The sequence below is a fragment of the Chiloscyllium plagiosum genome, unplaced genomic scaffold, assembly GCF_037043375.1.
Source record: "Chiloscyllium plagiosum isolate Xiang-an unplaced genomic scaffold, Cpla_swu_hap1 HiC_scaffold_50, whole genome shotgun sequence".
NCBI lineage: Eukaryota > Metazoa > Chordata > Chondrichthyes > Orectolobiformes > Hemiscylliidae > Chiloscyllium > Chiloscyllium plagiosum.
Genome location: NW_028270188.1, coordinates 50,667,568 through 50,686,844, shown reverse-complemented (window position 1 = coordinate 50,686,844; position 19,277 = coordinate 50,667,568). Strand labels below are relative to the sequence as shown.

Below are 19,277 nucleotides of genomic sequence, written 5' to 3'. Positions count from 1 at the left end.
CCCCTCCTCTCGCTGCCCCACCTCTCGATCCACGTCCTCACACCCCCCTCCTCGCAACCCCCTCCTCTCGCTCCCCCTCCTCTTGCACCCCTCCTCTCGCTCCACCTCCTCCCCCTCCACTCACTCCCCTCCTCTCGATCCCCCTCCTCTCCCTCCTCCTCCTCACGTTTCCCCTCCTCTCAATCTCCCCTCCTCTTAATCTCCCCTCCTCTCAATCTCCCCTCCTCTCACTCCCCCTCCTCACACTCCCCCTCCTCCCACTCCCCCGTCCTCTCACTCCCCCGTCCTCTCACTCCCTCTTCTCACTCCCCCTCCTCTCATTCCCCCTCCTCAGACACCCCATCCTCACACACCTCCTCCTCTCACTCCCTCCTCCTCACACACACCCTCCTCTCACTCCCCCTCTTCTCACTCCCCCTCCTCTCATTCCCCCTCCTCAGACACCCCATCCTCACACACCCCTTCCTCACACATCCCCTCCTCTCACTCCCTCCTCCTCACACACCCCCTCCTCTCACTCCCCCTCTTCTCACTCCCCCTCCTCTCATTCCCCCTCCTCAGACACCCCATCCTCACACACCCCCTCCTCTCACTCCCTCCTCCTCACACACCCCCTCCTCTCACTCCCTCCTCCTCACACACCCCCTCCTCTCACTCGCCCTCCTTGCACTCCCCCGTCCTCTCGCTCCCCCTCCACACACTCCCCCTCCTCACATTCCCCCTCCTCTCACTCCCCCTCCTCACACTCCCCCTCCTCTCGCTCCCATCCTCTCACTCCCCCTCCTCTCACTCCCCCTCCTCTCACTCCCCCCTCCTTGGGAAACAGATTTTGGAAAGGTGCAGAAGCCACAGGGTAGTAGTCATGGGCGATTTCAACTTCCCAAATATTGTTTGGAAGCTCTTTAGATCAAGTTGGTTGGACGGGGTGGTGTTTGTGCAGTGTGTCCAGGAAGCTTTTCTCACTCAGTATGTAGATTGTCCGACCAGAGGGGAGGCCTTATTGGATTTGGTACTTGGTAACAAACCGGGACAAGTGATGGGCTTGTTAGTGGGTGAACATTTTGGTGATGGTGACCATAATTCTGTGACTTTCACCTTGGTTATGGAGAGAGATAGGTGCGTGCAACAGGGCAGGTTTTACAATTGGGGGAAGGGTAAATACGATGCTGCAAGACAGGATCTGAGGAACATAAATTGGGAGCATAGACTGTCAGGGAAGGATGTCGTTGAAATGTGGAACTTTTTCAAGGAACAGATACGACGTGTCCTTGATATGTATGTACCTGTCAGGCAGAAAAGACATGGTCGTGTGGGGGAACCTTGGTTGATGAGGGAGGTTGAATGTCTTGTAAGGAGGAAGTAGGAGGCTTACATAACGTTGAGGAAACAAGGTTCAGACAGAGCATTGGAGGGATACAGGATAGCCAGAAGGGAGCTGAAGAAAGGGATTAGGAGAGCTAAGAGAGGGCATGAAAAATCTTTGGCGGTTAGGATCAAGGATAACTCCAAGGCCTTTTATGCGTATGTGAGAAACATGAGAATGACGAGAACGATAGTAGGTCCGATCAAGGACAGTAATGGGAGACTGTGTATTGAGTCGGAAGAGATAGGAGAGGTCTTGAATGAGTACTTTTCTTCAGTATTTACAAACGAGAGGGACCGTATTGTTGAAGAGGAGAGTAAGCTAGAGGAGATACTTGTTAGGAAGGAAGATGTGTTGGGCATTTTGAAAAACTTGAGGATAGATAAGTCCCCCCGGCCTGACGGGATGTATCCTAGGATTATGTGGGAAGCAAGAGAGGAAATTACAGAATTGTTGGCAATGATCTTTTCGTCTTCACTGTCAATGGGGGTGGTGCCAGGGGACTGGAGAGTGGCGAATGTTGTGCCCCTGTTCAAAAAAGGGAATAGGGATAACCCCGGGAATTACAGGCCAGTTAGTCTTACATCGGTGGTAGGCAAAGTAATGGAAAGGGTACTGAGGGATAGGATTTATGAATATCTGGAAAGACACTGCTTGATTAGGGACAGCCAGCACGGATTTGTGAAGGGTAGGTCTTGCCTTACAAGTCTTATTGAATTCTTTGAGGAGGTGACCAAGCATGTGGATGAGGGTAGAGCAGTAGATGTAGTGTACATGGATTTTAGTAAGGCATTTGATAAGGTTCGAGGAGAAAGTGAGGTCTGCAGACGCTGGAGATCAAAGCTGAAACTTTATTGCTGGAACAGCACAGCAGGTCAGGCAGCATCTAGGGAACAGAAGATTCGACGTTTCGGGCACATGCCCTTCTTCAACCTACTGCGAATCCTCTTACAAGGATGCCTTCCTTGAAGAAGCTCTCTGCCTCTCTCTATAAATTCCTGAAGAAGGGCATGTGCCCGAAACGTCGAATCTTCTGTTCCCTAGATGCTGCCTGACCTGCTGTGCTGTTCCAGCAATAAAGTTTCAGATTTGATAAGGTTCCCCATGGTAGGCTTATGCAGAAAGTCAGGAGGCATAGGAAAGTGGGAAGTTTGGCCAGTTGGATAGAGAACTGGCTAACCGGTCCAAGTCAGAGAGTGGTGGTAGATGGTAAATATTCAGCCTGGAGCCCAGTTACAAGTGGAGTTCCGCAGGGATCAGTTCTGGGTCCTCTGCTGTTTGTAATTTTTATTAATGACTTGGAAGAGGGAGTCGAAGGGTGGGTCAGTAAATTTGCAGACGATACGAAGATTGGTGGAGTTGTGGATAGTGAGGAGGGCTGTTGTTGGCTGCAAAGGGACTTAGATATGATGGCAGAGCTAGGCTGAGGAGTGGCAGATGGAGTTCAACCCTGTCAAGTGTGAGGTTGTCCATTTTGGAAGGACAAATAAGAATACGGAATACAGGGTTAACAGTAGGGTACTTAATAAGGTGGAGGAGCAGAGGGATCTTGGGGTCTATGTTCATAGATCTTTGAAAGTTACCACTCAGGTGGATAGAGCTTGTAAGAAGGCCTATGGTGTATTAGCGTTCATTAGCAGAGGGATTGAATTCAAGAGTCGTGAGGTGATGTTGCAGCTGTATAGGACCTTGGTAAGGCCACATTTGGAGTACTGTGTGCAGTTCTGGTCGCCTCACTTTAGGAAAGATGTGGAAGCTTTGGAGAGGGTGCAGAGGAGATTTACCAGGATGTTGCCTGGAATGGAGAATAGGTCGTACGAGGATACGTTGAGAGTGCTAGGCCTTTTCTCATTGGAAAGGCGAAGGATGAGGGGTGACTTGATAGAGGTTTATAAGATGATCAGGGGAATAGATAGAGTAGACAGTCAGAGACATTTTCCCCAGAGTGTTACAAGGGGACATAAATTTAAGGTGAAGGGTGGAAGGTATAGGGGGGATGTCAGGGGTAGGTTCTTTACCCAGAGAGTGGTGGCCGCATGGAATGCGCTGCCTGTGGGAGTGGCAGAGTCAGAATCATTGGTGACCTTTAAGCGGCAATTGGATAGGTACATGGATGGGTGCTTAAGCTAGGACAAATGTTCGGCACAACATCGTGGGCCGAAGGGCCTGTTCTGTGCTGTATTGTTCTATGTTCTATGTTCCTCTCGCTGCCCTCTCCTCTCACGCCCCCGTCCTCTCGAACCCCACCTCTCGCTCCCGCCTCCTCTCGCTCCCGCCTCCTCTCACTCGCCCCTCCTCTCACTCCCACCACCCCTCACTCCCCTCCTCTCGCTCCCCCTTCCTCTCACTCCCCCTCCTCACTCCCCCTCCTCTCACTCCCTCCTCCTCTCACTCCCCCTCCTCTCACTCCCTCCTCCTCACTCCCTCCTCCTCACTCCCCCTCCTCTCACTCCCCCTCCTCACTCCCTCCTCCTCTCACTCCCCCTCCTCTCACTCCCTCCTCCTCTCACTCCCCCTCCTCTCACTCCCCCTCCTCTTGCTTCCCCTCCTCTCGCTCCCCCTCCTCTCGCTCCCCCTCCTCTCACTCCCCCTCCTCTCACTCCCTCCTCCTTTCACTCCCCCTCCTCTCGCTCCCCCTCCTGTCGCTCCCCCTCCTCTCACTCTCTCCTCCTCTCACTCTCTCCTCCTCTCACTCCCTCCTCCTCTCAGTCCCCCTCCTCTCACTCCCTTTCCTCCACCCTCCTCTCACTCCCCCCTCCTCACGGGCTGTCGGAGAGTGAAAGGAAATGATTCCAAACTGTTGCTGGACAGCCATGATCTTTTTAAGGGATAAAAGACAGTCCCAGGCAGAGAGAGAGAGAGAGAGAGAGAATCCAGCTCTGCAATCAGAAAGGTTTTCTGATGCAGTAACCATCAATCATTGGACAGAATCCAAGGCAGTGATTCTTTCCTTTCTGCTACTGAAATACGTTTTTCTGTTATTCGAATGAAGGAAGTCTCCTATGGCCTTTTCACCAGGAATAAAAAGTGCCTTTGCAGGAGTTGTGAGGTGAATACAAACACACAGGCTCCATTGTGCTGCTTTTTTTGAAGATGGTCAGATTTGGCCCCCAGAGCTGGACCTTGGAAATTCTCAACGCTCCAAGGGAATTGGCTGGAGCCCAGGGAGAGAAGTGGAGAGATGAAGGCGATGGGAACAGGAATTGCCCTCCACAGGCTATGCGAGGAATTATTTTACAAAACAATTGTCCATTCACTGGACCGGACTGTCAATGTCAAGGGGAGGATTTATGACCTGCCCTGAATTGCCCTGTGAGAAGATGGTTTCACAGGACTAGAGATAGGGGTTAGCTCTGTAGAGGTTAACATGACAGGTAAAGATAGGTTTAATGGCGAGTGTCTTTTCCCCAGGGTGGGGAATTTCAAGACCAAGGGGCAGAAGGTGAGAGGTGAAAGATTTAAAAAGGACAGAAGGGGCAATTCTTTTCATACAGATGGTGGAATAAACTTTCTGAGGAAGGGATGGGTGTGGGGACAGTTACGATGTTTAAAAGACATTTGGATAAGGACATGAGTCGGAAAGGTTTGCAGGGATGTGGGCAGGGACAGACAGGTAGGACTGGTTTAGTTTGGAATTATGGTTGGCATGGACTGGATGGGCTGAAGGGTCTGTCTCAGTGCTGGATAAGACTATGACTCCAGGTCCTACAAGAGGACCTCTTCCTATCCCTACCTCTGTCACCCGCTCCAGCCCCTACACCCCTCCCTATCTCTGTCACCCCCTCCATCCTCTCCCTATCTCTGTCACCTCCTCCATCCCCTACACCCCCTCCCTATCTGTCACCCCCTCCATCCCCTACACCCCCTCCCTATCTCTATCACCCCCCTCCAGCCCCTACATCCCCTCCCTATCTGTCACCCCCTCCATCCCCTACACCCCCTCCCTATCTCTATCACCCCCTCCAGCCCCTACACCCCCTCCCTATCTCTGTCACCTCCTCCAGCCCCCTACACCCCCTTCCTATCTCTGTCACCCTCCTCCATCCCCTACACCCCCTCCCTATCTGTCACCCCCTCCATCCCCTACACCCCCTCCCTATCTCTATCACCCCCTCCAGCCCCTACACCCCATCCCTATCACTCCCTCCAGCCCCTATGCACCCTCCCTATTTCTGTCACCCCCTCCAGCCCCTACACCCCGTCCCCATCTCTATTACCCCCTCCAGCCCCCTACACCCCATCCCTATCTGTCACCCCCTCCAGCCTCTACACCCCCTCACTATCTCTGTCACTCCCTCCAGCCCCTACACCCCTCCCTATCTCTGTAACCCCCTCCAGCCTCTACACCACCTCACTATCTCTGTCACTCCCTCCAGCCCTCTACACCCTCTCCCTATCTCTGTCACTCCCTCCAGTCCCCTACAACCCCTCCTTATCTCTGTCACCTCCTCCAGCCCCTACTTCCCTCCGTATCTCTGTCACCTTCTATGAACCTCCGATATCTCCCTGCTCATGTAATCCCACTGCTCAAGCATTACCAATTCCCATCATTCCACCACTGGTGACCATGCCTTTAACTCTATGGGGCCCTGAGCTCAGAAATTTCTTCCATAAACCTCTACACATCTCTCTCCCTCTTCTTTAAGATCTTCAAAACAACCTGTTTGACCTTGTGCCTTTCCGTAACATCCCCTATTTTGACCCTCATGGATTATTTCTCCTCAGCTTTCCCTGACTATCTTTAATTGGTCACCAACAAAACCTGCTCCGTAAATGCAACAACTCAGATTTTCTGAGGTGTCCAGGAAGGAAAGAATGCGCGAATGGAGGGAGTGACTGGCTTGAGCCACTTTCAGTGAGACCATCGTTGGGCGGTCTGGAGTCACATGCAAGCTGATTTAGGGGGTTATGGGGACGTGGCAGGGAAGTGGGGGTTGATCAGATCAACCTTGACCTCATTGAATGGTGGAGTGGAGTGACGGGCTGAATGGCCCACATCTGCTCCATGTCTTCAGCTCCTGAGGACAAAGAAGCATGGTGGAGGGAGGATGAGGCAACCGTGGCTGCCTAGAGAAGTTAGGGACAGCGTTAAAGCGAAAGAGAAAGCATATATTATGTCGAAGGACGGTGGGAAACCAGAGCATTAGGAAGCTTACAAACACCAACCGAGAGCAACAACAAAAGAGATAAGGAGGGGGAAATTTCAATGTGAGGGTAAGCTAGCCAGTAATATAGGGGAAGACTGCAAGAGTTTCTTTAGTCATATAAAGGGCAAAAGAGAGACACTGAGCCACTGGTAAATAATGCTGGAGTGTGGAGCAAGGAAATGGCTGAGGAGCTGAATAATTACTTGGCGTCAATCTTCACAGTGGAAGACAGGAGTAACATCCCAAAAATTCAAGAGAATGAGGGGCAGAGTTGAGTCTGGTGGCCATCACCAAGGAGAAGGTGTTAGAAAAACTGAATGGCCTCAAGGCAGATAAATTACCTGGACCAGGTGGAGTACACCCCACATTTGGAGTATTGTGCACAGTTTTGGGTCCCATATCTCAGGAAGGATGTACTGACCTTGGAGCATGTTCAGAGAAGGTTCACAAGAATGGTCCCAGGAATGAAAAGCTTAACATTTGAGGACTCTGGGTCTATACTCGATTGGGTTGAGAAGGATGAGGGGGAATCTAATTGAAACTTACAGATACTGAGTGGCCTGGACAGAATGGATGTTGGAAAGATGTTTCCATTGGTAGGAGAGATGAGGATCCAAGGGCACAGCCTCAGGGTAAAGGGAAGAGCTTTTAGAACGGAGATAAGGAGAAACTTCTTCAGCCAGAGTCATAGAGATGTACAGCACGGAAACAGACCCTTCGGTCCAACCCATCCATGCCGACCAGATATCCCAACCCAATCTAGTCCCATTTGCCAGCGTTTGGCCCATATCCCTCCAAACCCTTTCTATTCATATACCCATTTAAACGTTGTCATTGTACCAGCCTCCACCACTTCCTCTGGCACCTCATTCCACACACGCACCACCCTCTGTGTGAAAAAGCTGCCCCTTACGTCCCTTTTAAATCTTTCCCCTCTCACCCTGAACCTATGCCCTCTATTTCTGGACTCACCCCAGGGAAAAAGACCTTGTCTATTCACCATATTCTTCCCCCTAATGATTTTATAAACCTCTATAAGGTCACCCCTCAGCCTCCGACACTCCAGGGAAAATGGTCCCAGCCTGTTCAGCCCCTCCCTGTAACTCAAATCCTCCAACCCTGGCAACATCCTTGTAAATCTTTTCTGAACCCTTGCAAGTTTCACATCCTTCCCATAGGAAATAGACCAGAATTGCATGCAATATTCCAACAGTGGCCTCACCAATGTCCTGTACAGCCGCAACATGACCTCCCAACTCCTGTACTCAATACTCTGACCAATAAAGGAAAGCATACCAATTGCCAGAGAATGGGGAATCTATGGAATTCACTGCCACAGAAGGCTGTGGAGGCCTGGTCATTGAGTGTATTTAAGACGGAGATAGCTAGGTTCTTGAGGATCAAGGGAGAAAGTGGGAGAATGGGGTTGAGAAACCTATCAGCCATGATTGAGTGGAGGAGCAGATTCAATGGGCTGAATAGCCTAAGTTCTGCTTCTATGTCTTATGGTCTTATAGTCTTATTTATTTTCCTGGGTCTGGGACAAATCGACCTGACGAATCCTCCCTGCGCTCTCTCTCTCTCTCTCTCTCTCATGCATGCACATAGCACCTGTACCGTCCTGAGTTTAATCAGGTCCTCGAAGAGGTGAGATGGGGAGGGTGTGGAGAGAGAATCCTAGAGTCCAGGGTCCCTGACCGCTGCCAATGGCGGAGCGGTTTAGGCAAAACAGAGTGGCACCTTGACAGGTGGATATTTAAGGTGATAGAGGTCTGCAGCACAGGGAAGAGGCCCTTCGGCCTATCACAGCTAACCCTTCTCATTCCGTTTACCAGCTCTTGCCTCAGCCTGGACATGTTACCATCTCTGTTGCTGATCTTCATTCTCCAGGACGTATTGATGGCTCTGCCTCTGTCAAACGCAGTTCAGGGTAAGAGTCTCTCCCTTTCGGGTTTATTGATGGCGTTTTGCGTGGAATTATTCCACCCCCTTCCCCCCAACACTCTCTGTAAGCTCAGGTCCAATCTAGAGACTCGGGAACCAAAAGAGAAAATGCTGGATAATCTCAGCAGGTCTGGCAGCATCTGTAAGGAGAGAAAAGAGCTGACGTTTCGAGTCTAACTGACCCTTTGTCAAAGCCTTTGTCAGAGACTCAGGGTTCAAGGCTCATCTCAGCAATGCCCAGCTATGGATCATCAGCTGCTGTGTTAAGGGATAGTCATTGACTCACACCGTAGAAACAGGCCATTCTGCCCACGTCGTCCCTGCACTGGGAGTGTTCGATGGGAGGCAGTGTAGAGGAGGCTCCATTTTCCCTCATTTTCAGCATAGAAGAGTAGAGTGAGTTTGACTTTCAATTCACAAGGACTGTTTTCACAAGTTTTATTCTGTATGTAATCCCATGCTGTACCTAGCCTGGGAATGTTTGATAGGGACACTGCAGGTTAAAATAATGCTGAAAGCTTCACTCGGTATCTAATCCCATGCTATCCTTATCCTGGGAGTGCTGGATGGTGATAGTGTAGAAACTTTACTTTCAGTTTGAAAGATTAGAGGAAGCTTAGCTCTATAATCTAACCCTGTGCTATCCCTGTCCTGGGAGTCTTTGATGAGAACCGTGTAGAGGGGACTTTACTTTAAATTTCGAAGAGTAGAGGTAGCACTACTCTGAATCTAACCCTGTGCTGTCCTGTCCCTGGGAGTGTTTGATGGTGGGACAGTGTAGAGGGAGCTTTACTCTGAATCTAACCCCGTGCTATCCCTGTCCTGGGAGTGTTTGATGAGGGGATAGTGTAGGGGGAGCTTTACTCTGTATCTAACCCCGTGCTGTCACTGTCCTGGGACTGTGTGTTGGAGGGCAGTGTAGAAGGAGCTTGACTCTGTATCTAACCCGTGCTGTCCCTGCCCTGGTAGTGTGTGATGGGGGACAGTGTAGAGGAAGCTTCACTCTGTTTCTAACCCCGTGCTGTCCCTGTCCTGGGAGTGTTTGATGGGGGAACAGTGTAGAGGAAGCTTCACTCTGTTTCTAACCCCGTGCTGTCCCTGTCCTGGGAGTGTTTGATGGGGGAACAGTGTAGAGGAAGCTTCACTCTGTATCTAACCCCGTGTTGTTCCTGTCCTGGGAGTGTGTGATGGGGGAACAGTGTAGAGGGAGCTTTACTCTGTATCTAACCCCGTGCTGTCCCTGTCCTGGGAGTGTGTGATGGGGGAACAGTGTAGAGGGAGCTTTACTCTGTATCTAACCCTGTGCTGTCCCTGTCCCTGGGATTGTGTGATGGGGGAAGAGTTTAGAGAGAGCTTCACTCTGTATCTAACCCTGTGTTGTCCGTGTCCTGGGCGTGTGTGATGGGGGAACAGTGTAGAGGGAGCTTTACTCTGTATCTAAACATGTGTAATCATGTCCTTCTGATAGTGTGGTGCCAAGAACCACACACAGTAATTCCAAAGTTGCCTAAACATTGCTCTACACTGTTGTAACAAGACTTCCCTGCTCCGATATTTGACACCCCAGTTAATGAAGGCATCTTGTATGCCTTAACTCACCACCGTGTGCTAACACCTTCAGGGATTTATGGATTTGGATATGGAGTTAGGCCATGGAGCCATCATGATCTCATTGACTGGCAAAACTGGCTCAAGGGGCTGAATGGCCTTCTCCTGGTCAGCCACAACTTGGGGGATTTCTTTATTTTTAAAATAACTTACTCACGGGCCATAGGCACCAGTGGTGGTGCCCGGAGTTGTTGCTGGTCCCCCAGTTACCCCTTCAACCCGGTGGGGCTATTTCAGAGGGCAATAAAGAGGTGACTCCCATCGCTGTGGGCTCTGGAGTTGCGTGTAGGCCCATACATGATAGGAATGGCAGATTACCTTTTCCATTAGTGAACCCGAAGGGATTTTTTAATCTCCATTGTCAATAGTAATGTCGTCACCATTTGGCCCAGTTCTAATTCCATACTTCCAAACAAAAAGGAAATGGTGGGGTTTGAACTTGTAACTCAAGCCATTAGCCTGTGCTTCTGGCTGACTAGCCCAGTGACATACCACCACAGCAGGTTAATGCATATAAAATGGGAACAGGAGGAGGCCATTCGGCCCCTCAAGCTTGCTCCACCATTCAATAGGATCATGGCTGATCCAATTCTCTTCCTGCCCACTTTCCTGCTCTGTTCTCCTCCCGTAATGTTTGATTTCCCCAACTGATCAAGAATCTAGCTAGCTCAGTCTTAAAAACAGACAAGGGCACTGCCCCCACAGCTCTCTCTGTGGCGAGGACTTCCAAAGACTTAAAAACTTTGACAGGATAAAATCCTCCTCATCTCAGTCTTAAAGTGGCACCCCCTCTGATGATACCCTGTGCTCCTGGACCCTCCCAATGAGAGGTAACATCCTCTCAGATTGTCCAAGTCAAGACCCTTAAGAATCCTCAATGAGATCACCTCTCAGTCTTCTAAACTCCAGTGAGTAGAGTTCCAACCTGTTTACTCATAAGACAATCCCTCCTACCTGGGATCATCCTAGTCTTTTTTAAAATGTATTCATTTTGCAGGACATGGGTGTCGCTGGCTGGGCCCAGCATTTCTTGCCTGTCCCTAGTTGCCCTCTTGAGCAGGGGAGAGTGAGCTTCCTTCGAGAAGCACTGCAGTCCATCTGCAGTGGGTTGACCCACAATGCCCTCAGGGAGGGAATCCCAGGATTCTGACCCAGCGACACTGAAGGGATGGTGATATATTTCCAAGTCAGGATGGGGAGGGGCTCGGAGGGGAATTTGCAGGGGGTGGTGTTCCCATGTATCTGCTGCCCTTGACCTTGTAGATGGAAGTGGTGGTGGGTTTGGATGCTGCTGCCTGAGGATCTTTGGTGAGTCACTGCAGTGCATCTTGTAGATGGTACACACTGCTGCTACTGAGCGTCAGTGGGGGAGGGAGTGGATTTTGTGGGTAGGGGTCCAATCAAGTGGGGGCTGCTTTGTCTTGGATGGTGTCAAGCTTCTTGAGTGTTGTTGGAGCCGCACCCATTCAGGGCAAGTGCAGAGTATTCCATCTTGATCCTGACTTGTAGATGGTGGACAGGCTTTCAGGAGTCAGGAGGTGAGTTACTCGCTGCAGGATTCCCAGTCTCCGAACTGCTATTGTAGCCACTGTGTTTATGTAGTCAGTCCATTTAAGTTTAGTGAACTATCTCTGAACTGCCTCCAATGAAACGATACCTTTCCTTAAATAAGGGACCAAAACTGCTCATAGTTCTCCCAATGGGGTCTCCCCAGCACCTTGGACAGTTGCAGTAAGACTTGCCTACTCTTGAAATCAGGGCCAATATTGCATTAGCCCTTCCCGATTCCATGCTGCCCCTGTGCTAGCTGTTTGTGTTTTGCGCACATGTACCCCCAGGTCACTAGGGGTTTTATCTTTCTGAAATTTGGATTGCATTAAAAAAAAACCTATGATGACAGCCATCATCGATTCTGGTAAAAACCCCATGGGATTCACTAATTGCAAAAGGGCATTTGCTCTCCTTAGCCAGTTTGGGGCTACACATGAGTCCAAACCCACAGCTGATGGGAGTCAGTTCTTAAACTGTGCTCTGTGCAATGAGGAATGGATGATAAATGCTGGCCCCAGCCAGTGATGGGCTAAAAAGGGAAGAGAAATCATTTGAGATTCTTGAATCAGTGGAAAAACATCTGTCCGAGCTGACCCTGTCCAACCCCTTTGAGAGAGAGTAGGATTGCAGATGCGGGAGATCAGAGTCGAGAGTGTGGAGCTGGAAAAGCACAGCCGGTCAGGCAGTATCTGAGGAGCAGGAGAGTCCATGTTTCGGACATCCCTGAAGAAGAGCTTATGCCAGAAATGGGACTCTCCTGCTCCTCGGATGCTGACTGACCGGCTGCGCTTTTCCAGCACCACACTTTTTGACCCAAACCCCTTTGAGAATGGTATGAAATCACCCCCTTTTCCTATTTGATGTTGCGTTGGCATTCACCCTTGGCTGGAAGTGATTGCTTGCTAGACAGTGGTGCGTCCTGCTTGCTCTCCTAAAGCTGAGCATCCCACTAACTACGGCGAACAGCGGCTTAAGAGAATTCACTGAACTCCACAGTGTGAGGGACACATATCCCGACTGAGCGTTAAAGGCAGAGAGATGGGAGGGGAGATGGCAGTGGGGGTGAAGCAAGAGAGGGAGGGAAGGAGGGAGTGAAAGACAAGGAGGAAGGGGGAGAGAGAGGGAGAGTGAAAGCAAGAGAGGGAGTGAGAATGAGAGGGTGAGAGAGGGAGTGAGCAACAGAGGGGAGAAAAGAAAGATGTTGAGGGAGCAAGGGGGTGAGAGACAGAGGGAGAGGGAGTGAGAGATGGAGGGTGGGAGAGAGAGAGAGAGAGAGAGAGTGAAAGAAGGTAGAGAGGAAAATGTGACCAAAAAGCGAGTCAGGAGGTAGGGACTTAAAGAGAGAGGGAGGGAAGGGGTGGAGTGAGAGAGAGAAAGAGGGAGAAAGAGAAAGCAAGAGACAGAGTCAGATGGAGGGAGGAAGGGAGGAGAATGCGACCAAGAGAGGCAATCAGGTGGAAGTTAAAGAGAGAGGGAAGGGAGGAGAGAGAGAGAGTGTGAAAGAGAAAGGAGAGATGGGGAGGGGGGAGGTGATAGTGGTAGTGAGAGCAAGAGTGGAGGGAGGAAGTGAGATGGAATGGTAAAGCAACAGAGGGAATGAGACACTAGGAGGGAGGGAGAAGGGGGGGAGGAAGGAGAGTGAGGAGGAAGGAGAGTGAGAAGAAAGGGAGAGAAATTGAGAGGGGAAAAGAGTGAGAGGAGTACATGAATAGGAGGGGTTTAGGGTGATATGGGCCAGATGCTGGCAAATGGGACTAGAGTAATTTAGGATATCAGGTCAGCATGGACGAGTTGGACCGAAAGGTCTGTTTCCATGCTGTATATCTCTATGACTCTAAGAGAGGGAGAGAGAGTCAGAACGGAGGGAGGGATACAATGAGGAGAGAGCTGAAGGAGGGAGAGAAAGGGGAATTGAGAGAGGGAGAAAGCGCAAGAGAGGAGGGACCGGTGAGGACGAGAGAGAGAGGCAATGAGAGAAACACCCAGTGGGAGGGAAAGAGAACGAGGGAGTGTGGAAGAGAGAGGATGGGTGGGAGTTAGAGAGGAGAAGGTAAGGGAGGGTGTTATTGAGAGAGAGAGGGGGAGAGAAGGGAAATGGAAATAGAGGAAGGATAAAGAGAATCGGAGAGAGGAAAGATAAAGTGATGGGATGAAGGAAGGAGGAATGAGACAGGAGATGCTGAGGATTAAACAGAGAACGCCAGAAGCAATGAGGGAGTGAGGGGACAAGTGTGGGAGTAATTGGCAGAAATGGTAGATGGAAGGGGAGAATAAGAGAGACAGAGAGATTTGGAATGGGGTGATTGATGTGGACAACGATGAGTGACCAATCGAACGTGCTTCTCTCTCAGAGGAGGTAAGGGCGCTGAATGTGACAATCGGTGCCCTGACACCAATACGGGGGGTGCTGGGTGCCAGCCTGACCATTCCCTGCTTCGCCTCTTATTCCGAGCCCCCCCAGACTCCCGGTACACCGAGGGTCAAGTGGAGTTTTATTCGCGATGGCAACGAGACTGACATCCTGGTGGCCACGGTGCTCAAAGTGAAGGTCAACGAGAGGTACCACCGGAGGGTGACACTGCCACATTACCCAGCCACGGTCACTGATGTCTCCCTGGAGATTCGTCAACTGCTCAGCAATGACTCAGGGATCTACCGCTGTGAGGTGCAACACGGGATAGACGATGCACAGGACTTCACTGAGCTTGTTGTTAAAGGTAACGGGAGAGTGGGGTGTGCTGCACGGTCAGAGGGTCAGCGCTGAGGGAGTGGGCACTGTCCGAGGGTCAGCGCTGAGGGAGCAGGCACTGTCAGAGGGTCAGTACTGAGGGAGTGGGCACTGTCAGAGGGTCAGCACTGAGGGAGCAGGCATTGTCGGAGGTTCAGTGCTGAGGGAGCGGGCACTGTCAGAGGGTCAGTGCTGAGGGAGCAGGCACTGTCAGAGGGTCAGTACTGAGGGAGTGGGCACTGTCAGAGGGTCAGCACTGAGGGAGCAGGCATTGTCGGAGGTTCAGTGCTGAGGGAGCGGGCACTGTCAGAGGGTCAGCGCTGAGGGAGCAGGCACTGTCAGAGGGTCAGCGCTGAGGGAGCAGGCACTGTCAGAGGGTCAGCGCTGAGGGAGAGGGCAATGTCAGAGGGTCAGCGCTGAGGGAGCAGGCACTGTCGGAGGGTCAGCGCTGAGGGAGAGGGCAATGTCAGAGGGTCAGCGCTGAGGGAGCAGGCACTGTCGGAGGGTCAGCGCTGAGGGAGAGGGCAATGTCAGAGGGTCAGCGCTGAGGGAGCAGGCACTGTCGGAGGGTCAGTGCTGAGGGAGTGGGCAATGTCAGAGGGTCAGCGCTGAGGGAGCAGGCACTGTCGGAGGGTCAGCACTGAGGGAGCAGGCACTGTCGGAGAGTCAGTGCTGAGGGAGCAGGCACTGTCGGAGGGTCAGCGCTGAGGGAGCAGGCACTGTCGGAGGGTAAGTACTGAGGGAGTGGGCACTGTCAGAGGGTCAGTGCTGAGGGAGCAGGCACTGTCGGAGGGTCAGCGCTGAGGGAGAGGGCACTGCTGGAGGGTCAGCACCGAGGGAGTGCCGCATTGTCAGGGGGTCAGCACCGAGGGAGTGCCACATTATCGGGGGGGGGGTCAGTGCTGAGGGAGCAGGCTCTGTCAGAGGATTTTAAGACTGACTGTCCTGAGCTGGAGTATAGTGTCTGCTAACAGCTGCCTCACTTTGTGGATGATCATGGATTGGAGGAGATTAAAAGGGTAGAGCTGGGTGAAGGGGGTGTTGTTACCTGGGCCATGCATATGGATCTAAGGAGATAGGAAGTGGGCAGGGAGAGACTAGCCTCTTGGGGTTGGGAGGGGGATTGCGGACTGTATTGTGGGTCTTTTTGCACCTCTCCTTCTGACCTCGCACTTTTCCAGGTGTCGTATTTCACTACCGTGAGACCTCCACTCGCTACGCCTTCAGCTTTGCCAGAGCACAGCAGGCCTGTGCTGACGTCAGTGCCAGGATAGCTACCCCTGAGCAGCTGGAGACTGCCTATGCCAGTGGCTTTGAGCAGTGTGATGCCGGCTGGCTGTCTGATCAAACTGTGCGGTAAGTGACCACCACCCTGTCTATATATGCCCCACAGGAGATCACGGTATCGTCATTGTGCCCTGTGTCACATGTAATTACAGTAACAGCAGCCCACACCAGTTACCCTAACCTGCACTCTGACCTGTGTACGTGTCACATTGCACAGTTGGTTCTGTCCTTCCACTCTCCATCCAATGCAAGTTATTGACTAGAGTCATACAATCACACAGCACGGGGAAATAGACCTTTCAGTACAAGCCATCCATACTGACCAGATATCCTAACCTAATCTATTCCCATTTGCCAACATTTGGCCCAAATCCCTCTAAACCCTTCCTATTCATATATCCATCCAGATGCCTTTTAAATGCTGTAACTGTACCAGCCTCCACCACTTCCTCTGGCAGCTCCATTCCATACACGTACCACCCTCTGTCTGAAAAAGTTGCAAATCCACAACACTGGGGAAAACTTAAATAAACCTGTTGGACTATAACCCGGTGTCGTGTGATTTTTGACTGTGTCCATCCCAGTCTAACACTGGCACTTCCACAGTTGCCCCTTAGGTCCCTTTTAAATCTTTCCCCTCTCACCCTAAACCCATATGCTTTAGTTTTGGACTACCGTACCCTGGGGAATAGACCTTGTCTATTTATCCTATCCATGCCCCTCATTATTTCATAAACCTTTAGAAGGTCACTCCTCAGCCTTCAACGCTCCAGGGAAACCAGCCCCAGCCTATTTAGCCCCTCCCTATAGCTCAAATCCTCCAACCTGGCAACATCATGACCAGGACCTAAACTCTAACTGCCCATTATATTTGGATCCCTAACTTGACTCATTCTAACTCTAGCCTAACCCTATCCAACCTTTGTGCCAACTCTAACCTCCTGCCTGCAATCCTTAACAACATTAAATAACCTACCCCTGACCCCTAAACAGTACCATTCTTAATCTGAACTAATCCTACTGTAACTCTGTCCTAATTTCCTGCCTGCAAGACTTAATGACATTATGTAATCTAACCTGAAACTTGATCCTAACTCTTAACATAATCCTTAAACGAACTCTAATTTGATCCTGTGCTAACTCTAACTCTGTAGCCATCCTGAATAACATTATGTAACCTAGTCCCCGTCCCCAAACATGGCCACAACTCTTTGTGTGATCCTAATCCTAACTCTAATTTAGATTTAGCTCTCATTCCTAATCCAAAAGTATCCTTAGCCCTAACCTAATTTTCACCCTCATCCTAACCCAGCAGAGAAAGGCACAATGGGAGATATAGGGCTTTATTTCCGCTACCTAACTCTCTTTCGACTTAGTCCTTTCCAGCTCTCGCTATTCCCCACCTCACCTTCGATGTTTTGCACAACACACAATGGACTTTCCCTGTGAATACTTATGTGGTACACGGGTGTTTTAACTGGTGGTAGTTCCTGGTTTAAAAAAATTGCAAACATTCACCGTGATTTTGGTGGTTGGAAGGCACTCAGTTGGACGTGATAACAATTCTGAGTGAAAGAAAAAGGCAAAAAGTAGATAAAACTGCCCCCAAATAGGCTCTAATGTTGCAGTGGTAGTATCCTGACCTATGAACCAGGAGTTCCAGGTTCAAGTCCCACCTGCTGCAGAGAGCTGCAACAACATCTCTGAACAGGTTAACCAAATGAAACAAAGTCTTAGTCCTGATGGTCATGGTCATTCCCACCCGATGCTAATTCTAACCTAATGGGAATCCTGAGATCACCTGGACCCATATCCTCACTTCCCCAGCAATTTCTGTTCTTGGTTCAGATCTCCAGCCTCCCACAGCTCTTTGTTTATGCAAATTCAAAACTCCGAGCACCGTGTTGATGTGAGTCTAACAAAGTTAATGAATGGAAGTGGAAGTGTTTTTCCAAGTTCGGGTGTGGCCTTGATTGACGCTCTCTCTGTCCTCTGTCCCAGCTATCCCATACACACCCCACGAGCTGGTTGCTATGGGGACATGGATGGTTTCCCTGGTGTTCGCAACTATGGTACACAAGACCCAGAGGACACGTACGACGTCTACTGCTACGTTGAAGACTTAGAAGGTACTTTGGAGCTTTCACCCATCGCCCAATTCCCAGCGCTACACCACTATGCCATCAGCTGCCTGGGGCCCTGAGCTCTGGAGGTCCCTCCCCAAACCTCTCCGTCTCTCACTCTGTCCATCTCTGTCACCATCTGCGTCTCTCTGCTCAAAGATGAGAGGAAAACTGAGGGAGCAGTGCACTTTCGGGGAACTGCCACATTGTCGGAGGGTCAGCGCTGAGGGACTGGGCACGGTCAGAGGGTCAGTGCTGAGGGAGTGGGCATGGTCGGAGGGTCAGTGCTGAGGGACAGTGCACGGTCGGAGGGTCAGCGCTGAGGGAGAGTGCACAGTCGGAGGGTCAGTGCTGAGGGAGAGTGCACAGTCGGAGGGTCAGTGCTGAGGGAGAGGGCACGGTCGGAGGGTCAGCGCTGAGGGAGAGTGCACAGTCGGAGGGTCAGTGCTGAGGGAGAGGGCACGGTCGGAGGGTCAGTGCTGAGGGAGAGTGCACGGTCAGAGGGTCAGTGCTGAGGGAGTGGGCATGGTCGGTGGGTCAGCGCTGAGGGAGTGGGCACTGTCGGAGGGTCAGTGCTGAGGGAGTGGGCATGGTCGGTGGGTCAGCGCTGAGGGAGTGGGCACTGTCGGAGGGTCAGTGCTGAAGGAGCGGGCACTGTAAGAGGCTCAGTGCTGAGGGAGTGTCACACTGTAGGAGGGAGGGAGGGAGAGGGCACTGTAGGAGGGTCAGCCCTGAGGGAGAGGACACTGTTGGAGGGTCAGCGCTGAGGGAGAGGGCACTGTCAGAGGGTCAGTGCTGAGGGAGCGGGCACGGTCGGAGGGTCAGTGCTGAGGGAGAGCGCACTGTTGGATTTTAAGACGTCTTGGGACCAATAAATATTGGGTTAAAAACACAAGTCCTGTTGTCACTGATCAAATTCTGTTGTGTGTTATCTTCCTCTCTGCTAATTATTTGCTATAGTTTCTGAGGGTGAAAGTTATGGCTCTGAGTGGGTGTGAAACAGTGTAAAAGCTGGCCCTCTCTCTCTCTCTCCATTACAGGGAGTATTTTTGCCAGTGATGTGGACAGCCTCACCTTTGAGGATGCCACACAGTTTTGCGAGGAGCGAGGCTCTCGCCTGGCAACCACTGGTGAGCTGTACGCAGCCTGGAGCCAGGGCTTTGACCACTGCACCCCTGGGTGGCTCTTTGATGGTAGTGTGAGATATCCCATCGTCAACGCCAGGGAACGTTGTGGGGGCCATGTCCCTGGGGTCAAGACCGTTTACGCCTTCCGCAACCAGACCGGATTCCTCGACCCCTCCTCGCTGCACGGAGCCTTCTGTTTTCTAGGTAACTATCCTCTGAGGTTTGGGCTACGGGTTGGGGGGGAGTGGGACGCAATGATGGATGAGGGGAAGGCAAAGTGAGGGGGCAGGAGGATTGAGGGGGAGTGACGAGATGAGGGGGCAGGAGGATTGAAGGGGAATGGGGAGGTGAGGGGGAAAGTGGATTGAGGGGGGAATGGGGAGGTGAGAAGGCAGGAGG

General features: G+C 51.4%; 1 protein-coding gene across 3 annotated transcripts in view; it reads left to right on the top strand.

Moving 5' to 3' along the window:
* The window catches only part of LOC122542058 (brevican core protein-like), a 111,099-nt gene that overhangs the window by 55,894 nt on the left and 35,928 nt on the right, over positions 1-19,277 (top strand). For all 3 annotated transcript variants that reach the window (XM_087985077.1, XM_087985076.1, XM_087985075.1), the window contains exons 2-6: positions 8,346-8,440; positions 13,965-14,330; positions 15,523-15,697; positions 17,630-17,757; positions 18,792-19,082. In XM_087985077.1, coding sequence (XP_087841203.1) covers positions 8,365-8,440; positions 13,965-14,330; positions 15,523-15,697; positions 17,630-17,757; positions 18,792-19,082 — 1,036 coding nt within the window. In that variant the 5' untranslated portion in view covers positions 8,346-8,364. The remainder of the gene's footprint in view (positions 1-8,345; positions 8,441-13,964; positions 14,331-15,522; positions 15,698-17,629; positions 17,758-18,791; positions 19,083-19,277) is intronic.